Source organism: Lipophrys pholis, assembly GCF_963383615.2.
Source record: "Lipophrys pholis genome assembly, chromosome: 19".
NCBI lineage: Eukaryota > Metazoa > Chordata > Actinopteri > Blenniiformes > Blenniidae > Lipophrys > Lipophrys pholis.
The window spans coordinates 18,631,391-18,654,316 of NC_137647.1; the positions used below are offsets into that span (position 1 = coordinate 18,631,391).

Sequence of the window (22,926 nt, forward strand, 5' to 3'; positions counted from 1 at the left end):
AGAGTAGCAGTCACATAAAAATCTTGCTCTTTTATTGCATCACTACATTGTGAGGGTGATTTTGTAAAAACACAACAAATTGTGTGTTTTGAGAAGCTTCAAGCGTTTGCAACATTAATATATATATATATAAAAAAACTGTTAAAAAGAGGATTTCAGAACTTTGGAAAGCCGATAAAGGATCAATTTTAATCCTTTGTCACATTTTCAGGCCTCAAGATGGAACTTTTTGAAAATGGTCCACCTCTGTCTCCATGGAAAACGCAACTTTTTGAAAATGCTGCAACAGCGTATAGCTCATCTACACATGCACGGATAGATGGAAAATAACTACAAGTTGACTATGTGCCAACAAAAGAGAAATTAACTTGTCACAGATGAAGTACATTGTTTTTGAAGATTTCAATGTATTTTGCACCAAGAGTGCACAGTGACTTAAATGCTTGTGTACTCATATTTATTTGCATTACAACAAACAGGAGATCTTTGTAGATGTGGTTGTTGAGTGTTTATAATGCATTTATTGTGCTGGTGCAGCCCACTCAAAACCAAACTGGGCAACTAAAATGAGATTTAAAAAGAGTTTGAAACCCATGATGTCGGTAGATTAAACAGCCAGCAGCAGCGGGAGAGTATAGAACACCACCAGAGCAGCACAAACATGCTTGTTTTTTGTACGACGAAACCTGTGAATACTCACAGAAAACATGCAAACTCCACGAGGAAAAACTTCCAATGACAATATGTTACATCCAAGAGGTCTACAGAGACATGGTTCCTTTCTAATAGTCCAGGGTGAAGTAAATGATGAAGATAAAGTAGAATTCAGGAAGATCACGTGTGGTCTGTTGGGAGGGAACATACCAGAGTAAAGTGGACTCTCTGGAACGCTGTCGTTTCTCCGGACTTGTTTGTGATGTCAGCAGAGCGATAACAGTGATAACAGCTGGAGTGGTCCTGCCAGGCCTTTGAAGGGCCTTCTGTCTGTGCGGGGAGTTCTGTCCACGGTCACACAGGCCACGCTGTTTCCCATCACGCACTCAGTCAGAGGCTGCACAGCCAACACCACAATCGGTCATGGTGTGAAGAAGCGCGATCTCGCCACCGCACGGCAGCGGCTCTTAGTTACAAATCAATCACGCCAGGTCGTGACCCTGATGTGCAAACAGCATGTAAATATAGAACCGTCACACTGGGAGCCGACGTGTTTCACTAGACAATTTAAAGACCAGATTCAAAACCAGAAAGACACAATGACTTTCAATATGCACCCTTCTGTCTTTCTGTCCATGGATATGTCTGCCTGACAACTTTCTACCTGAGCATCATAGAGAGTATTCTGACCAATGGCATCCCCCTATCGTGCAGCAGCTGTTCAGCTGCAGACTGGAGGAGCCTCCAGAGAGCGGCGAGGACGGCAGAGAAGATTATCGGGACTTCTCTTTCTTTCATCAAAGACATGGATGCCAAACGCTGTCTGTCGCGAGCAGAAAACATCATCAGAGACACGGCCACATCACAGACAGTTCTCTCTGCTGGCCTCTGGTAGAAGGGTACAACAGCCTGAGGTGCAGAAGAGCCAGGCTCTGCAACAGCTTCGTGAATTCCTAAATACTACATCTGGGAAAATGTTATCAACCCAGACATGAGATGACTTATTAAAGTACTGATGTTGATGTTATTGTATTGATTTTCATGGACATTAAAGGTAAAAAAAAATAGTTTTTCATGTATGATGCTAAATAATAAACAGAATACCTACATTAGAATATAAATTCCAGCTGCTCAGCCTCCAGTTGGAGAGAAATGAGAGTCAGCTGCCCTACATGAAGCCCTCTCACATAAACTGGGTTAATGTGATGCACTTATGGAGCCTCCCAGAGTCCGAGTGCCCGCTCTATACTGGACCTATTATCATGCAGTCTGAATGTTAATGTTAATGTTTCCACTTTGTCACAAAATGATTTGAACAAAGAGAAGTTGGAAGATTTTCTGCTTCACTCCTCTGACGTTTATCCAGCAGCTACATTTAGAGCTTGCAGCGCAGCTAGGTTACAGCGTACTGAAATATGCAGATGCAAGGTGGCGTGATGACAGGTGGCGGACAACTTTCTGCTCCAGGCGCCACAGAAGTCACACCTCAGGTGAGATCGCTCTGTCACACTTTCACCCTGCGACTTCAAGCATCCTCAGGAACAAATAACATTTACATTTATAGGTCCCTCAGTCTGGAGCTCTGTCAGACAGACAGGTGGAACACAGAAAGAGAACAGAGAGCATGCCAGACGAAAAGCATCCAGAGAGTGTGTATTCATCATTGTCGTAAAATCTGAATATTTAATTACCAAGTTAAGATATTCAGCTTTGCAAGAGTAAATAAATCTATGGTGTCCATAAAATACATGATCCTCCCCCTCAAAATAGATTGTACACTGAAAAAAATAATTCTCAGTTATTTCCACAAACACAAAAATAATTTGTTGAGTTAATGTAATTTCACAATGTGACACATTTCCATCTATTCATGTTAAGTAGATTGAATCCCATTTATTCATATTATCTGAACAACATGTATTAGAATGAACCATTTAACAACAAGAAACTCAATATGCTCATGTTAATCAAACATACTTCTGATATGTCAACTGAAAAACTGCATAGTGGATTTTTTGGAGTGTAAGGTTCCAGTCTGTTATTTCAAGCTGTGAAACCTCACTTATTTACAGCTGTAGTTTGGTTCGCTGGTGCAGATTGTGAAGTCTCTTCTCACCTGTGTGACATGAGTGACCTTCTCCGTGACGTTCTGCGTTCGATCTTTGATCTTGCTGGGCGCGATGATTTCGATCTCGGTGGGTGAGGGAGGTCTCATCCGCTCCGAGCCGAAGGTGAGGGTCACCTGAGGGATGCGCCCGATGGTCCGGTGTCTCATGAGGTCTGAGTCTGAGGTGGAGTTCAGTGCGCTGGGCTTCAGATCTGCAAGAAGTGACGGAAAAAACACAATTTAACAATTTAATGGACGTGTGGCGTGAACATGTACATCAACTAATGTAATATAAAGTCATTAATTAAAGGTCTATGAGGGTTCGTAAGATAAAAGTCTGCTAGATAATAAGACCATTACGACATTTAACAATTATTAAAAGGAACCTAAAGCCAATCCTGAACCACATGACTTAGCCAATGTAGGGATTTTAAAGGCGGACAAAATGTACAAACACCTGCAGATTATTGGTCATCATCCACTTCTCACATGGAATTGATCAATTTGGTCTGGTTACCATCAGCCTCACAAAAATGATAGAAAATGTAATGGGGAGGCCACAGTAATACTTGCATCCTGCTTAAAAAACATAGTTTCATCAAAAAATATATTTCCTCTGAGATTAGAGGGACTCAGATGTGTAGTAATGTCCATTTTGTCCAACACTCACATGCATGCACGCATACACACACACACACACACACACACACACACACACACACACACACACACACACACACACACACACACACACACACACACACACACACACACACACACACACACACACACACATTGATTATTGTGTCTCTGCTGGAATAACCAACAGCCATCAAAGATCTGACGTCTCACAGAATCCATCTCCCTTATCTGTGGTGAGAAAGGTGAGATTTATAATCAAAGCCCAAGGGGGGGATGACAGCCTGTGGGGGGGTGGGGGTGGAGGGGGGTAGGCAGGACAGCCTGAAAAAAATGAGAGGAGATCTGATAAGATTTAAAAAAAAAAAAAAAAAAAAAGCTGTGAGGGTAAAACTATATTGATTTGAGCACAAAGCTTGACCTCTGAATTTCAGTAAAAATCAAGATAACCAGTTGCACAGATTTACTCAAAGCTGTCCAATGTCAAGATGCTATGAAGCCAGATTTTCCTTTTTTGGAAGTCAAGAGATGTTCAGTGATTCTATTTTATGTCATTCTTTCCACCTTTTGCCTTTCCAATGAGTGTCCCGTGTTCTTTTGTACATAGTTGAGAATAATGGATTTGGATATGAACGAAAAAGGGGGAAGAGGGAAGAGGGAATTGCAGGATTGCATTTTGAAAAGGGTTTTTTAAAAGTTAAGATAAAGAAGCTGTCTTAAAGAAAGACAAGACATTATTTTATTATGGAAATACATGAAGTTCCTTTGAGCTGACAGCTCTTCTTTACTTTGACTTTCAGACATATTTATTTGTTATAGGTTGTCTGAAGAGGCCCGATGTGATCAGGAGGTTGTGCTGCTCAGAGGTCACGCTGGAGACTCACTGCTGTTAGTTCGAGCGTCTCCGGCTCGACTGCTCCACTCCCCCCTCATGCCATCGATGTCATCCAGTGAGGAGGCGCGCCTGAGGCTGCGGACGCTGTCTCTGGAGCAGCTCCGCGGTAACGGGAAGGCGACGCCCGGGTCAAGGCGGTCCGTCAGCAGGGAGCGCCGTTTGGTAGAGGACTGAGGCACCGGGGAGGGGGGGTCCAGGTCCTGCTCTATCAGAGCCTCCGTCTCAGACTGCATGCAGCTCTCCTTGGACGGGATCCGGAACTCTTTCAAGGGGACTTCCTCGCTGTTCGGCTGAGAGCAAGAAGACATCACCCTGAATGTTACGAAGCAGGAGTTTGAAGGTCTGCAGATATTAGATAATTCACTGAAACGTGATCGGGGGTTCGAAGCCGCAGTAAAACCAAAAGGATGTGCGGTTTTTACTTTTCTAGGTGTAACAGAATTTGACTGCGAAACAGGAAATTATATTATCTTTGCTAGAAACACGTCAACATCACACCAGAAGACAAGTGCAAACAGACCATGAACACAGGTCCTGAGAAAAGAGGATTTTTTTTTGCCTCCAAGCTTGTTTCCTTACATTTCAATCTATTTGAGACAGTTCATATGCAGCTGTTAGAATTGCATAAGTAGCCGGCTACTAACTGATAACTATAACGTCAGTATCGCAGTTAGGCCCCATTTACACGACGTTTTCAAGTGAAGACGGAAAACTTTCGCTGTATTTTGAGCACCTGTTTACACGACAACGGTGCTGATGGAATGTTGCTGCAGATTCCGTCCCCTTGACGAGGTTCGTCCAAGTAAACGCTGGGTGATTCGGGCATTTAAAATCTTCAAGTGTGTCACTCGACGTTTCCCATTGTAATGGTCAACAGGGCCCAAGGGTGTGGCTCATTAACGTTCTATTGTGTTTAAACAACCTTCATTTGGAGTCACAAGAGGCCCTCTAGCTTTTAAAACAGGTCAAAAGATACAGCAGCTTGAAGAGAAGATTGAATCATTGCGTTAAAATATGTGAAAGTGAGGAGTTTATTGACTCTATAGCAGCGACTGTACAAATATGAATGGACAAGCACAGACTGCATTGCATGGGATTCTGTCTGATGCTGAGCATCGCACCGTGGACCTGGCTGCAACCGTTCCATGGATTCATCCTAATGTGACTGAAATAGCTGCTGCGGCTCCAAAGTCAAACTTTTCTAACAATGTTTCTTACTGGAACAACCTCGGAGCCCGACCTAAAGCCTACAGTCCAGCCCAAACTTGGTCTGATGCTGTGCGTAATGGAGGCAAATCCAGTAGGAAAACAACCAAGAGGATCCAGACGGCACCAACATACGTCACATCCTTGGGATAAATGTCTCAAACGGGAGTGTGACGATAGACACCAAGGACAACACTGCAAACAGGAAGACAGCCTCTATTTCCAAACCACGGTGTTGCCGTTATGATCATTGCTTTTTTCTAATTCAAAGTCTCCATCTCATCTGATTGCAGCAGAAGTAGAACAGCGTGGACTAGAAACTGTCCCACTGATGAAAACAAACCTACTTTCTTTACCCACAGTTTACGCGTCTCCTGTCAACGACCTTGTAGATAACTTCAGCTCTAAAGTTATAAACATGTGAGGCCACAGCTCCAGCCAGGGATAAAGTAGAGTGTGGTAGGAGTAAAGCCCAACAGAGGAATGATAAACTGGTAAACTCCCATCAAAAGAGTGCAGACAGGCAGAACGCAGGTGGTGAAAAGCTCAGTTCCATGTTCATTATGGCATTTATAAAGAAACACTTCGAATACATAACTTAGCATTGAAAGAGCCAGACAGTCCTTTTTCTCAGCGATTACCATAATAAAGTTTGTACTTTGTTCAGTGTTGTGGACAGACTCAGCATCAGTCCTTCCTGAACTGTCCTGATGCAGCTTCTAAAAATGTCACATCTCATTTTGCCCAAAAAGAAAAAAAAAACAGATATTACTGAGAGTCAGTGTACCTGGCTGGTGGACTACATGGTAAATTTTCATATTTTTGACTGTGTAGCGCAAACCGACATTGTTCAGCATCATAAGGCCACAACCTGCAGCCTTGACACTCTGATCACAACTGTTTTAAAATATGTTTTTAACTGTTTAGCTCCAAATGTACTACAGAGAGTCAACAGCTCTTTACAGACAAGTTTTTTTCCAAAAGATTTACACACACAGGAGTAGTTTCTTCTTTCTTTCGTTCCTTTTTTTTGAGCAGCGGGAATAGTACAGACCAGCTAGAACCAGCAGATGGCGGTAGTGTAACTTCACGGATGCCAACTTCCATTAAAAACACGTGAAGAAGAAGAAGAAAAAAGAAGTTTCTTACAAGCAGGCCTAAAATAGAGGTATTAGAGCATCTTCCTTAGTGTGACTATAATCAACTTTCTGAATCTATAAACTGACTCACAAAGTGCAAACAGCTTTGCTAATGTGCGACAGCAACTACTAGTAACTAGTTACTTTTCATTTCCAGTAATACAGTAACTCCCTACCTGTCTGCTAGTTAAAGGATGTAACTCGCAACTGTGATCAATTGAAACTCCCAGGAAGTTTTATGATTTTGAGACGATCCCCTTCACCATTACTCATTCCTGCAGAATATAAGACCCGTGTGCTGCATTTCATAACATGACCCCCTCATGTGGTGTGAACCTGTGCTCACCTGCAGGTAATCCACCACCACCCCTTCAAACTGGTCTTTGGAGAGCGAAGGTCGTCGCATCGACCGCAGCACCGGCAGCCTCATCTTCAACCTGCGACTCTGACCTGAAGAAAAACAACTCCGTGAAACACTGACACAAAACTCAAATGAAGTAGTTTTTTCTTTTTTTAATGTTTAAGTCTTTACAGTAAACCCATCCTTGAGCCACTCTCTGCCTGAGGCCAGACTTCTTGAGCGAAGGGTCGATGAGCTCCTGGTAGTCCAGGATGAACATGATGACGTTGCCTTCTTCATTTTTCACAGGGACAATGTCCACCAGGCAGGGTCTGCAGGTCCCTGTGGACAGAAATAAAGAAGTATGAGCAGGGAGGAAGGGGGCACTGGAATTGAACCAGGGACCTCTTGATCTGCAGTTAAATGCTCTACCACTGAGCCACACCCCCATGAGAGACACTAATGGTTTGATCCTATTAGTATAATGACGGATCAATGCCATTCATTTCCAAAACTTATGTGCATAGAAATAAAAATACAAGTGCATGACAAGAATATCTACATTAATCGAACTTTCTCAAAGATATGTGGTAATCTTTACTTTCAAAACTCCATCCATCCATCCATTTTCTTCCACTTATCCGTTTCCGGGTCGCAGGGGTGACAGTCTGAGCACTGTCACCCAGATCACATTGCACCTGATTAAGAACCTTCCTGCAGGTGGTGAGCCTACGGGAAGGTGGCGCCCGGCGTGGGACATGAACCCACTACCCTGAGATTGTGAGCCTCATGCTCTACCAACTGAGCTAGCCAGGGTCACTTTCAAAACTGCAGATTGAATTTCTCTTGCAATTTTTTATCTTTTCATGAACTCAAATTAAAAATGGAATCACTTATGAAGTGACGTGACTCCGACTCCATAACCTTCAGGGACTTTATGTATCCAACGTTGTCGTCTGCCCATAGGAATGTCAATGAATTGTCATCATTCATGTTTATCGCATATTATTCTCTGTCCGCATGTGGGTGTGGTTTCATTACAAAAACACACAACAGCACCCACTAGTGGCCTGGTATGCTAACTACATCATTTTCAAAAAGTTGCTGTGAAATTTTTCTGAAACAAAAATGATGCTTTTTTACCTGAAATGTTGTCACGTAAATGGGGCCTCATAATCTCAATGTGTTTAACACTGTTCGTTACATTCACCGGTTCAAATACACAAAATGACAGCTCTGCTTGGAGCGCATTGGGAGCAAGTTCAGTTTCTTGCTCAATAAAGCTTCAGCATATACTTCTGCAAGATGGGGAATTGAACCACCAACCGTAGAGATGGGAGGATACCCTTCTACCAACTGAATCATTCATGCGAATGCTATTTCTCTAGCAATAAGGTAGCGAGCTTACGTTGATCTCTTCAGTTTTGGGTCTTTTAATATCGCATTAAGTTGTAACACGATAGTGTTTTGATTCTTGAATGGTATCTAGAAGCTTGTGAGTTCCGTGCAGACGCTCCTGTGTACGCATGGCTTTCTCTGAATACTCTCCCACTATCCAGAAAGTATCACTCACAACGGCCCTCGGATGTGACTGTCTGTCTGTGATGGACTGGAGACGTCTTCACAGTGAACCCTACCTCCTCATCTGGACAAAGAGGTACTGTATATAGATGAATGTAAACAATGGAAAAATTACGAGTGACTCCAACTGAAACGCTCGAAGGAGGGGGAGGAGGAGGAGGAGGAGGAGGAGGAGGAGGAGGAGGAGGAGGAGGAGGAGGAGGAGGAGGAGGAAGAGGAGGTGGGGGAAGTTAAAAGAGGGGATAGATTTCAAACACTGGAATCTAAAAAAAGGCTCAATGAGCAACACTTCCGTCAGGTCCAACTTCACTTTGCAATCAGTGTGGTCCAAAAGTAGAAATCAGAGAGGGTCAATCAGTCAGTCAGTCACACGCACACACGCACACACGCACACACGCACACACACACAAACACACCCAGCCTGCATTCACGAGCATTGAAAAACTAAAAGAAGAAAAAACAAAGATTTTAAAATGAATCACTTTGCTTTCACTTGTTCTCGTTTTGTTTTTATCCCCCCTTTCAGTTTAGCATGAGCGCACAGTGGGACACAGGAGACTAAACAAATGGATGCTTAGTGGATTTGAGCTGGCACACTGATCACATTTCCATGACAACGGCACCGTAGACGACGTGTGTCATGACCAAATGGCTAAAGTAACAGAGGGAAACACATGCATGTCAGAGTATGGCTGAGGACGCTTCATACTGAAAGGCAGCGATGAGTCTGGTGTGTTTCCATCATGTTTCGTCAAGGAAAACGTTGAGCTGTTTCGTTGTGGCTTGTGTCTCAGTAACCACATCCTATTTCACACAACCGAGTTCTTCTTCCCTTTATTCATGTCACCAATTTCAAAACCTCATTTTATTCCAGTCGGTCTCATTATATTTCAATGGGATCTAAGAGAGAAGATAGCATGATAATATGCCTCTGATTTAGTTCACAAAAGGCAGGAGGAAAAGCAAAAAACATTCACAGTCAATCCACCTTGTATAAAACATATTTAATCCTGCAAACCACAAAAGTAACTAAATTTAGAGTAGTTGCTGCACTCAGATGCTCAGTTTTGGGCCGAATAGCAGGTATTTAGTCATTTTCACACAATGCATATCAGTGTAATCAGATTTATGGATTGACTCCTGTAGTACAGTTTCACTGTTGGCATTAGTAATCAGTCATGATTAGAATCACCAAAACCGAGACAAGTTTCAGTAGACACGATGCAAGTGTACTCGCCTCTATCATAGTGCTTGTCATACATTAACATTCGTAGATAAACATGAGCTTACGAAGCACTGACAACCAGATTAAAGAGCATCTTCCTCCCACTAACTGATGGAACTTCAGATATCAGCCAGAATATCGAGTTTTCTTCCCACTGGATGTAACTTCAGATTAACTTAGTGAATCATGTTTCTTTTGTGGCTTGTATGGAAAGACAAGAGCAAGACAATATCAACAAGACACTCATCTGTGTTACAGAAGGGGGTGTTAATGTCTGCTTTCGTTTTAGTACAGTTGACAAAACAAAGATGGGGTTGTCCCTTTTGAAGTGCGTCACAAAGATAATAGTCTTTACCACATTAATAAACACTTTTAACTCACCTTAACTCTACTACTTTGAAAATGTGTAAGTAGTGACAATAATCAAGCCCCGTTTATATGAGAACGTTGTGGAAAAACAAGTGAAAATGCAAAACTTTTGTTATTTCGGGTGTTTGATGCTCGGAGGAACTGAAAAGGCGACTTTTTGGAATGGGGAAAAAGAAATTGACTTTTAGAAAAAGCTCGACCTCCTTCTCCATGTAGGCAGCAGAAACCCTGCCACTGTCGTAGTAAATAGTTCTTCTGCACATGTGCAAGTAAATGGACAATAACAACAATGGCAGCCTCCAGAGTGTCATGACTCCCAGTCATAATTCTTCTGGGACTTGCTAGTTTTATAACTCGGTCGTCTGTCAGTACGAATGTTCCTTGTACTCATGTGGGTACTTCTTAATGTTGATAGAGTATTATTCTCTGCGTGTAAACAACCAACAATGCCAACTCGTGGCCTGTCATGCTTAACAACATCATTTTCAGTGTTCAGTGTCGTTTCCCTCAAAACGTTGCATGTAAACATGATTCTTAAAAAAAAAAAAAAAAAAAACATTTTCTCTTGCAACCTTGTTGTGTAAACGTACGATATGAACACATATTAAAGCTTTAATGCTGAGTTGGCCTGGTCTTCTTTCTGTCTGCCATACTGATTCCTGTTAGAGCCTCTAAACCAGCCGACATGATCCATCCATGAGCAGAAGGTGCTGAGTTGACCTCAGAAGGTCTTATCATGGTGACTCAGCTGTTGATGCATCGTTTTGAAGACTTTCTGAATTTCAGCAGTTGTAACACGACACACGTCTCCACCTTACATTTGGGAAAACTGATTACACAAACATGAATTACTGTTTGATTGACACAAAGGAACAGGATTGTTTATTTCTTTTCAGATTGCTTTCCTTGTCCTCGGGAGGCTTTGTCTGATTCAGCTTTGTATCTGTTCATGAAACGTCTTACTTTTACATCCACCAGTACACGTCCTACCTGTCCAGGCTGTACCTTTCATTTCACACAGGACGAGACAGTTCCAGGTAAATTAACTTGTAGGTCACCAATACCCTCACTTCGGTGAAGAAGAAATGAAAGATGGACTGAGAGAAAGATGGAATATGTTTTTTTTCTGTCGCCTCTCATTCTGTCGCTGTGGTAGAATTGGACTCGTTGATGAAGATGAATTCAAACCTGCCCAAAAAACTGTGATTTTCAAAAATCACTGAATGACAGCGGAGGATGGAGTTAGATATAAGCCTTTGTTACCAAAAAACATAACGTTCACATTTGGATCTGGAAAAATCTGAATATACAAAACGAGTAAATACATCTCAATATTTTGTTTGTGAGACTGAATCATATTCAGCACAGTGGTGTGACACTGATGCGGGTTTGAGCCTGAATGGGTTCTTCTGTTTGGACTTTGCATGTTCTCGCTGCATGCATAGATTTTCTACTTTCCGAGTGAAGACGTTTATAAACTGTTTGTTGTGGAGATTATGTCATAGATATGTTTGTATCCATGAACACATTCACACTGTCTTTCCCAAAAGGGATCTACATTTCTGTTGTATTCTTCTTTTTGCTAGTCAGACATGAGCTACACTGCTCAACGCTGCCCCCCACATATTATCAATGGTATTGCTCTGTTTGCGACACATCGGTAACCTAAATGGGAACGTAACAAAGTACTCACACAATGAACAGAGAAGACAGCAGTTTCTATATTCAGTGTTATGCCAGTAGTAAATGGGTAGTAGATCGCAAAACTAGTGCAAGTATATCGTGAGTGGCGAAAAAGAAAACAGTGATGAATGGAGTGGAGAGCCTGAAATCTTTCTGCCTCTGACACACACACGGATGATGTCCTATGATACTTGCCAGACCGTATCGGTTCGCTTTCATGAGCACGTGTATGAATTGAAATAGATTTAACTTTAAAACTGAGGCAGCCAACTAGAATATTAGTGTATGCCCTAAAAATGAAACACATTTAATGATCAGCAACCAAATGAACAGAAAATTATAGTAATTATCAAAACGTTTTCTTTTAATGCTTTATCAGCATTTTAAAGTTAACAAAACAAAACAAACAAACACATTTTTAAATAGATAAATATAAAAAGTCATATTTGGAATTCTGTGTCATTTCTGTGTTTCCTAAGTAGTATATGTGAACAAACTTTTTTGGGTAGAGACTTATCACTTTAGAATCACGGCTGTAAACCGTACGTCAATGAATTACTGGTTGTGGAATGAAAGGTTCAAATAGAATAACTGAATTCTTAATACGTAGATTTGGCAAGAGTTTACATGAGTTTTTCATATTTGCGTGGAAAAATGAACCAAAAAATAAGATTAGCTTTAATCTGTGTTCATGCACCTAAAATATGGAAGAACTACTTCTTTACACAGACACGGTAGAAATCAGCTTAAAATCTGTTCATTTGGACGATCATTCTTTAAAACTGTTGTTTTTTTATATTCCCTCTCTTTCAGAATGAGGCTGAAGTCATCTAATTTTAAACTGTCAAGCTCTTCCTTCCTACCTTCCTTGGAGTAGTAGAGGATCTCCACCTTGCGCTCCTCGTTCCCGAGCAGGGCCTGACCCAGCTGGGCCAGGGCGCTCTTCATGGTGCCTGGGCCCACCAGGAACTGGCAGGTGCAGGGCTGCTGCATGATCTCCGCCCGGGTGTAGCCGAACATCTGGCAGAAGCCCTCATTGCAGTAGATGATGCCGCAGTTCTTCATGCGGGCGTTGGCGATCAGAAACTTGCGATCTGCGGGGCGGGAAGAATATCTGTGTGAGAACAAGCTTAAATCTCAGCATGAACTCAAGCCTGTGCTGGGGATTCTGCAGTGGTTTACAGATGTTCAGTGTATTTACAGTGAATTTACAACAACACATGATTGGAGTGTGATTGGTTGATGCAATGCAGGTGAGTGCTACACTGTGAGCAGAGAAGCCCTTTTTACTTGGCATATTTTGTCTCCTGTTTTGAGAGGAAGGAATTCAGGTTAGAAAATTGTCTTTTGTTTGCTTTTCTTTTCTCTTGAGACGTAGGTTTAGCGCAGAGGTCTGCAACCTGCGGCTCTGGAGCCACATGAGGCGCTTCAGCCCCCCTGTAGCGGCTCCCCGACATTTTCACGGAATTATTTGCGAAAAAAAAACAACTTTTTTTTTATTTGCATAGCACAATGATTTTCAAAAATGGTCTAATTTATAGGCAGAAAACTGCAAAATAAAGTAAAACTGGCAAAAACATCTTGAATTGGAAAAAAATGTGTATTTCAAAAAAAAATTGTAAAATAGCTAAAAAAATACAAATAATGTATATGAAATACAGTAAAAATGGTTGAACTAAAATTATTAAAATTGCTAGTACAGAGGGGTTTTTTTAACTAGGAAAAGACAATGTCTTGTTTCTCCCCGAGGACGGACACGACAACCGCTTATCCACATGTTAAAGTCCTCATCATCCTCCAGCTTTACATCTGATGAGACGAACCACTTTAATCTATTTCTCCTCCTCTCTCCTCCACAAAATCAGCTGAAGTGGAACTAATGGAGTCCTTTTCCATGGTGCGAGCGCTATTTGCGTCTCCATTGTGTCCCAGAGGAGTGGGAAGGAGCAGGTGGACACTTTGGAGTAATCGGCAGCCTTCACACCTCCTCTCAGGTAACCTCCTGGACATTGACAGGACGCTCGTGTGACAAGCCTGTGTACCCAGTCCAGTTTTTAATTAGACTTTTATTATTTCATGACGTGACATTATTATGACGGTTGCTATGCAATCTGGGCCAAGGTTTCCACTTTATTACCAGAACAATGTGTACGTTAAATGTGACTGTTAAGTGTCTATCTAGTAAAACCGAAATGTCACATTTAATTGGCTTGCTACTGTCAATTTAGTTTTTTTTAATTATATTTTAAATGATTTATAGCACGAGTGAGAAACATTTAATGCCATGGATCACTGTGAAGGACAATCTTCATGATTTATGAGAATGATGGTAATTATTTTAATGAAAAAGATTAACATGTATGTCTCTATCATAAAATGTATAGCTTCAAATAAACCCAGTCTGAGTTTAATGTTCTTAAAATGACCATCGTCCTAAATTGGAACTTTGCAAAAGTCAAACAAATCTTTATTTAAAGGAGAATACTCATAAATTAACTTTTTTTAATACAATTTTAATGATTAAAGAAGCTACAAGGTGTTGTGTTATTGAAATGCTCAGGATAAACGCAGACATCTATAAATAAACAAGACTTCATGCGCACCCAAACAGTTATTACTTGACATATGAGGGATGGAGGTGAACTCTGGATGAATTTGATGGTGAGGGATTCATTTAAAACACGTTCATCTGACTTGAAATTCAGAAACATAGAAGATATTACATACAGGCTGTTACCAATGAAGCAAGGATAAAATACAATGTGGGGAACCACTGATTCTGTGGATATTATAGGATATAACTGAGTTTCACATCCATTTTTGTTTAAGTATTTGTATGAAGATCAGCTCATTTAAATCACATGTATGTGGAACGATGATCCTCCCCATTTCTAACACGTTTGTGTAAAATGCAGTCGATACAAGCATTGAATCAGCATTGAAACTCTTTGATTTAGCATTAAAATTATGATAAAAGTATGGAATTAGTTTAGAACTCAATTCTTCCAAAACAGAAAACAACACAAAAAGTAAAGTAAAGTAAAACTGGAAACGTCTCATAGATATAAACACCGAAGTCCCACTGGTGAGAGCTGAGATGTTTTCACATCATGAACTAATCTGAATATGTATCTGCTGCATAGGAGAAGAGGATGGGGGGTCTTATTAGGAATGTGTAGCTCATACAGCGTCCCGCTGCTGTTATCGATGATGCCAAGGCCGCAGTGTGGAAGTGAATTAGGACGCTTTTGTTCAAAGGTCGCTAATGGAGGAGTTCAATGAGCTGAACCAAGAGTACATAAATAACCTCTGTGGCCTCCCACTGGCCCTTTTATGATGCTGCGCTGAAAATGGGTTAAACAGCTGGCACCACTGCCAACACACACACACACACACCACACACACACACACACACACACACACACACACACACACACACACACACACACACACACACACACACACACAGGGGAGGAGGGAGTCCTTCTCATCCCCCCCCCCCCCCCCCCCCACACACACAGGGGAGGAGGGAGTCCTTCTCCCCACACACACTTTTTTTAACTAAATGAGTGAACGCTCCTCTCATGGAAAAGCACATCCTGTTCAAAGTGCTTATCTGGGGCTCCAAACGGAAACGCCGGGCTCACACGTGCACGTGGCTGTGTGCACGTTCAGAGGATCATCACATACATGATTACACTACGGAGCAGTGCAGGTTGAGGCGTCGTGGACCTAAAATGCCCCGAAAGATGTCAGCTATCAAGTATTTCTCCATATCTAAGCAGCATCCACTCAGGGAGGGGACGTCCAGCTTTACCTAGGGACCAATATCTGAGGTGAGATGCTTTAATTGACTGATGTGCAAAACAGGTTCATAACCTGGGGTCTGTGACCTCCATGAAGCTTGATGCTGGAGGCCCCGTTTACACAACAACGTTTTCAAGTCAAAACACAAATCTTTAGTTGCGGTTTGGGCGTCCAGTTACACGACAACGGTGCTCTGAGCCACTGAAAATGCAACGTGTTGAAACCGGCTCCCAAGGTGAAACTTTTTGAAAACGCTCAGACTCCACAGTCATGGACACAGGGGGACATGCATCTTTCTGAAACGCTCGGGGTCCCTGCCCGTGGAGAAGGCAGAAATGCTGCTACTGCACATGTGCACTTGGTGGTTTTATAGTTGACAATCACAGATAATAACAGTCCAACTCAGTCGTCTGTCCATATGAATGTCCGTGTAATCGCCATTGTAAATATTTATAGCATATTGTTTGCGCCTTGTGTGTAGTTTCATTACAAAAACAAACAACAGTAACCACTAGTGGCCCCACATGAAAACGACATCATTTTCAGTGTTTCTGCCATTTCCATGTAAATAAACGTCGCCATGTAAAAGCAAAACTTTTCTGAAAACAAAAATGCATAACCAACGCTTTTCAAATGGGATTTTTGGAGCTGTGAACATTACAGAGAAACCACCAGTGTGTTTGGCTTCACTGTCATTTTCCTTGAGCAATCAGAGATCAGAAGGTCAAAAGCACTTCCTAAAGGCAATCAGGAGGGTTGAAGGATGAAAAAATTTGAAACTTCTGATACACAACGCCTGATGAGATGAAGGTCTAATAAAAGCTTATATATGGTGAAAAGTGGGCCCCGCATGTATGTGATTTAACATGGTGGCCGCAGAGCGGAGTGTGGAGGAGGATCCCGGAGCGTCCGGCCGTGCAGCTGGTGGAACATGTGAGATAATGGAACATAATGCCAGGCACAAAGTGAGCTCACAACCAAACAAACACAGAGCGCGGCGAGCGGTGAGCCTCGAACAGCAGCACCAGTAGTGACGGAGGCGGGAGAACAGCGGGCTCACCATCACTGATACAAACTAGATGTGGTTTCATGCACCCTGACATTAAAACTGCTAGTCTGACACCTGTTAACAGAAACACCCACAACCAGACCCGTACATGAAGGCCATGTGAATAAAATCTAAATATATTACACCGTGTGTGATGTCTGAATATGAAAGCTTGTGTTTTCATGATCTTTGAAAACTGTGAATGAAAACATATTTGTTGTATGCTTGACTTTATTTGTCACTCTGTGGTTAGATATTATACATTTAAGCCATTTTCATGCAGAAAAAAACTAAATGTCAGGCATGTGGCACTCCCACCTCTCGCACAAAAAGAAAAGCATTTATACATAGGAAAACTATACATTAAATTAATTTGATTAAAAAAACCTATATAATGAAGATCTGGGTTTGTGAGATGCTTGAAGGTAAAAATACAAACTGAATTTTGTAAAAATGCGTCATTTTACATGATATCTCGAGGTTTTGATGGTCATATATTTTGCCTTTGAGCCATGTGCAGAACTCACCTCTTTCACATTGAAAGTATTTGAACAAATGATGAAGAACTGGTTATGCCAGATATAAACAAGTAAAATGAAATGTTGGTTTTCATTTTACGGGTTTATCATGTCACTCAAACACAGAAAGGTATATGCAAAGTGCTTTGCAAAAACATGGAGGCAGGTAATTAAAATATTAGTAGTGTTTTGATTGTTTATCTAATATATGAGGTATAATCCACTCTATGGTTCTCACCATAAAGATGTTGACTTATGCTGTTTAAAACTATCATTAAATTATTTTTTCCTTTCCTGAGTGGTTGATTTAATTGTTGAGGACCTTATTGGTCATTTATTATCCAATTATTGAGGAGTTTTATTCTCTTCAGAAAGTAAAAGGTCAAAGATCTGGTACTTTGTTAAAATGCTTTATTCATGTGCGATCCCACCTCTTCCAGAGGCATTTCCAGCCACTGATGTTTGAAAGTCAATATATTTGATTTAAATTGTCGCTTTAGGGTTCTGATACTATATATTTAGTATATTGTTGCACATTTCCAGATACTGCTGTCAATTTGAGAAATCTGCAGTTCTCCACTTTTTTCTGATTCAAAACATTTAAGGAAACAATGAAGATTATATCATAGGTGGGGCATAAATAGTAAGATTATGTATATTTGTGATCAATTAATTGTTTTCATTATCATTTTAGGACTTTAAGGGTTGTGAATTTTGAATCTAATGTTTGTAAAAACGGACTTTCATTGAATTAAAATCATCTCTACACACAAAAAAGTGTTGATTCTTCCACATTTTATGACTGAAAGTGAAGAATAAAAGTGTATTATTGCAAAAGTTTCAAAGGCTCTAGGTTAACAATTTCAGCCATGTGCAGCTCACATTTCATTTGGAATATTATGTGATTATAGGTCCTGTCTAAAAGTAAAATGAAACACACATTCTCATTAATATGGACTCAAATAACAACTCCAAACCAGCTCGTGGCAGAGAGTCAAACACATTTATACTTCCGGGGCCACATACAGTCCTATTTCATCTTAAGTGGGCCAGATCAGTAAAATAGTGCCATAATAACCTTAAAATCTAAACTCTTCATTGAAGCGCAGAGACTATGTGATGAATGTGTCAGTATTTCATAAAAACAAAACAAACAACAACAATTACCAGAGAAAATTACTACAATCTCAACATATATCCACTTTTAATAAACTTTCTGGTGCACAATACAGCGAAATGTGCAGAAAACTTCTCCTATAGCTGTTGCATTATGCAACGTTTTCACAAGCTCACCCTGACAGTATGGCTTTGAGCAATGAGGTAGCTATCACTTTCACGGCAGCATCACTGACATCTCAGCTCGCGTCTCAGTGTTGCGTCGTGTCCCCTACTCTTAAGAAAATTGTTCAAAAATCAAGTTGTTTTATTTTTTTAGGTTTTTTTACTACTGGTTCGGTGGTTTGTCGGTCTGGATTGGAGCCTCTTGCAGGCCAGTTTGGGCCCACAGGTGATCTACACCAAAGGAGCTTTCACAAATATAGAAATAAAAACAAATGGGGCTTCAGAAGCCTGAAATCTGGTTCAGACGTCAAATTAAGTTCCCATTTTTGTTAAACCTTTGAATTTAAATATTACTTTCGTGTTTCAATCATTGCATGAGTTTCAGCTCTTGAGGCTGCCATCTATTTTAGACAGAAAACATATGAAATATAAAAGTAAGATGTAGTGTCATTTCATTATTACTTTAGATCTCACATGTTAACATATTAAATCCCCACTATGCGGGCTCTCCATCAGGCAGAAATGTGAAGATAATGCAGATTTGTTCTTGTATGATGCTTAAAAGTATGACTGAAGACATACTGTTCAAATGTTTGATGTACATTATTACTTTAGACTTGGTATGTACCTCTATAAATTCCAGCCACGAGCAGCGCGCTACAGATTTCAAGTACTTCGGGAAAACAACGTGTGTCATTCTTTATCAAATCTTACGTTTCCATTATCGGTTTAGGTTTTAATACTCATGTATTCCAATTTTAAGCTTTGCAGACCTCTCTCTTACACGATATCCGAACCATTTTAGCATTCCAAACGAAGACAGAGTAGATGCATGATGTCTGAAAGTGGAGAATAAAGTGCGCTTTTTGTGATGTTGTTTTTGTTTGGTTTTCTGTTTTTGTTTTGTTGTTGTTGTTTTTTTATGTGTGTGTGTGTGATCACGTTTTGGGGAAAAAAATCGGAGACATAATAACTCAACTGGTGTTCGTCACTTACTTTGCTCGTCGAATTTCCTGATGATGGTGTCCAGGTAGGTGTTCTGGAGCGCAACATGACCGCGTCGCACCGGCATCGTGGCGCAAAGAGCCGCGCGCTCTCCGGACCCACGAACCTCACCGGCTCAGAATGATCCGGCGGACTGAGGAGGACGAGGGTGACGAAAAGGAGGGGGAAACGGGGAGGAGACGCGAAGCGGCATCAGGAGTAGGAGGAGGAGGAGAGCGGGAGGAGACCGTCATGCCTCCGCTTGGTGCGACGTTACCCAGCGCGGCGCGGCTCAGCGGCGCACTTCGGAAGCAGCGCGGCGGGGGGTGTAGTGATGAGGAGGACGGCCGGTTGCCACGGTAACGGCGGATGCAGGGTGAGAAATTGGGGTGTAAGGGGGTCAAAGGCAGATGAGGATCTTGCAGGAGCCTTTCCACACGTGGTTCAACACGAGGCGGGTGAGGAGGACCTGTTGAAGTTCTCTGCTTCGAGCTTCATGCAGGCGCCCTCAAGTTTGGAGCCGCAGAGAAGAGAGCCTCCTGTCGGGCAGATCATCCAGCTGCACCCCTTATACTAAATGTACACACACACGCACATATATATATACGTGCATGCGTTTGTGTGCTTTTTTGTTTGAGTAATCAACATTCAGCTTTAATATTTTTACAGAGTTACATAAAACGCCTTTCACTGGCGATACCATGAATTGTGGCTAAAAACTTTGATTAACCAACTGACTGACCTTTGAGAAGAGATTTTCAAACAGTTCTTGTACTTGTGCTTGTGTAAAGCTTAAGCTGTGTAAAGTACTTTTACCATCTGACACGATAATTCCTAATTTAGTTGTGCGATTTCAAAATGCTCCAAAATAAATCCCTAATTCTTTTACCACCACACATTATTATATCTATTATATCATAAACGATCTTAATATTAAAGAACAGGAAGAATTCAATCTCTAGAAAGAGACATGAAAGTCCAACTTAGCATCAAACCCTGATAACTGAAGTGGTGGTGCTGTTGTGTGAGTGAATGAAAATAGATTGAAATTTGATTTATTTGGACTTTTTTGTTGTTTTGTCACTGTTGTATCTATTTAATCATTATTTTTTGTGTCCTTACACTTAAATTAGGCAAAATGTCATTTCCTGTATTTTCTTTGTCATAATTACTGTCTGTGTGGTATGAGTAATTTTAATACACCATCAACATTGAGTATATGGGCACTTAATGTTTGAGCTGTGTTTATAATTGTGTTTGAATGTACTTATGTTTATAGAAGTTGTGATTTATATGTGTGAAATAAAAATTGCCATTATCAAGTGTCCAAAAGATGAAAGTTTTATTCTGAAAGGTTTTTCCCATGTATCCAACTGGCTCCACTTTACCATTCACAGATTTGATGTTTACATTTTACTTTTCTGTATCATGTGCTTTTGATGCCCGATACAACCTTTTATCTCGTGTCCAAAAGAGCTCTGATTCTCTGGGTTTTATTTCAAAGCTGGGGGCCTGTATTAGAGTGCGTTGTGTGGTGTGTAACCTGGCGCTGGCGTGACACTGACAGAGTGCAGACCCCCCATCAGTCTTCTTCGCCTCACTCCACATCACGATTCCTCCGAGCCCGAAATAGCAGCATTCTCGCTCTCTGTGGCTGCCATCGCACTCGTGCGCATTTCTATTAATCTGCAGGCCGTGATAAGCCTCACGTGTCTCGGCGTACTTGTGTTGGTGAGGATCTGAACGAACCGGCTGCTTTTTTTGTGAGGTGAGTCTGTCAAAACAAGTGAGAAATAAAACAGGCTTGTAAAAGGTGTGCGCTGCACTGGTTGATTCTCAACTGATTGTACTGAAAAAAAGAAGCAAAATTCAGTCTTTGCGGTTTCTCAGCTTCCCCGTCTCCATCCGGGACACCTACCTGGCTCGGATGGTGTACACAGAGACAGAACAGACATTCAGCCCAGAGTTTCTCCTCTTAAAAGGTCACCTGAGGAGGCTGCACTCTCCTCGCTCTGTTTAGCGTCGCCTGCCACAAAAGACTTTCATTCACCGGCCAATATTTATAGCCGAGTGGTATTTTACAGGTCTTTGGAGGATCTCGCTGTATTTTCTGCATGAACACCGGCAGCACCAGAACTGCTGCTCACCCTCTTATCATTGGTGAAGTCTTTTAGTATTCACAGTCAAACTAGTGGGAGAATTTACTACAGCATCACTGTCATTACAATTACAACAAAAAATGTTTAAATAATCCATGTAGTTGAGCATATTCACTCCCCAACACTTGGTGGCGATGAAGGTCTGTAATGTAACTCTTTCACACAGTAGAAGAAGATGTGTGAAGTTTGTTTATGTCATATTTGTATTTATTTGTCCATGAAAATAGTGTAAAAAAATGCTGAAATGAATAAACTGAAAACCTTTAGTTCTATCTAAAATGCAGCTAATCAAACAAAATGTTGTTGTTTCCCATTAAACTTGTTTGTTTGATGTGTGTTGGCGTCCTGTCGTTTAATTCATTCATTTAGTAATATTTGCCTTGATTTGGGTGGCGATTTATTGTTAAAAAGTGAGAGTTCATTACCATACCTTCACTGTTTCACTGCTATATTATCACACACAACATTCCCACTGGTATTCTGTGTTTGCATCGAGGGAGACAGTCTGAGTGTGAATTGGATTGTTAGCTTTGTGATGCTAATGCTAACAGGACAATAATCTGAGATGGTTCAAACTGTAAAAAGAGCAAAAAAAAAAGAAAAGGACACATGAGAAGACCAAAATCTCATCCATCCATCCATCCGGGAAGCTGCGACTCATTGAGATGGGTGAATTATCTCCCAGTGGCAATGTTTTGAGCTCAAATCCCCCATGTCGCCCTGTCAATCGCTGAAGTTTCTTTAAGCAAGAAACAAATTGCTCCCAGTGGAGGCTGTGTGGAGGAACGTGTTTTATTTGTTGCTGTGGAGCCACTGAGCAGGGTTTTTTCTCTCTACCTTCTCAATCTTCACGTGCAGCTTCACGTTATCAGTGTTGAACTGCGCTGCTGGCTTTTTATCAAATCTGAAAAAAAAATAAATACCTGAAGGGATTTTAACTTTTCCATGTCTTCTCCCAGCCGACCTCTGCAGCAGGGTTAATGCTCCAGATCACATCCAGCTCTGGTTACTTGAGATAACAGGCAGAAATCATAAAGGAAGATAAGACGGCCTTCTTCTTAACGCAGTCTATTAAACATTTGTTGGGTGGAGCTGATCTCCACAAAATCTCCACTGTTACTGGTCAGTTTTTTTCTTTATTATATTGGTATATGATGCATGCAATGACAAATTATTATATGTTTCATTACATCTAAAATGGTCATATTGTTCATGTTAATGGATTTTATTACTTTATGAGTTGTTCGGCAGAACAAGCAACTATTGCCTCATAAATTTGTTTTTTATTCAC

General features: G+C 41.1%; 1 protein-coding gene across 1 annotated transcript in view; it reads right to left on the bottom strand.

The window, feature by feature from the left end:
- The window catches only part of kcnh6a (potassium voltage-gated channel, subfamily H (eag-related), member 6a), a 40,277-nt gene extending 20,664 nt beyond the window's left edge, over positions 1–19,613 (bottom strand). The window contains exons 1-6 of the mRNA XM_080488419.1: positions 19,489–19,613; positions 12,702–12,932; positions 7,173–7,322; positions 6,987–7,090; positions 4,285–4,585; positions 2,771–2,973 (exon numbers count right to left, since the gene is read on the bottom strand). Of these exons, the coding sequence (XP_080344545.1) occupies positions 2,771–2,973; positions 4,285–4,585; positions 6,987–7,090; positions 7,173–7,322; positions 12,702–12,932; positions 19,489–19,564 (1,065 nt within the window). The 5' untranslated portion in view covers positions 19,565–19,613. The remainder of the gene's footprint in view (positions 1–2,770; positions 2,974–4,284; positions 4,586–6,986; positions 7,091–7,172; positions 7,323–12,701; positions 12,933–19,488) is intronic.
- Positions 19,614–22,926: the final 3,313 nt, after the last annotated feature.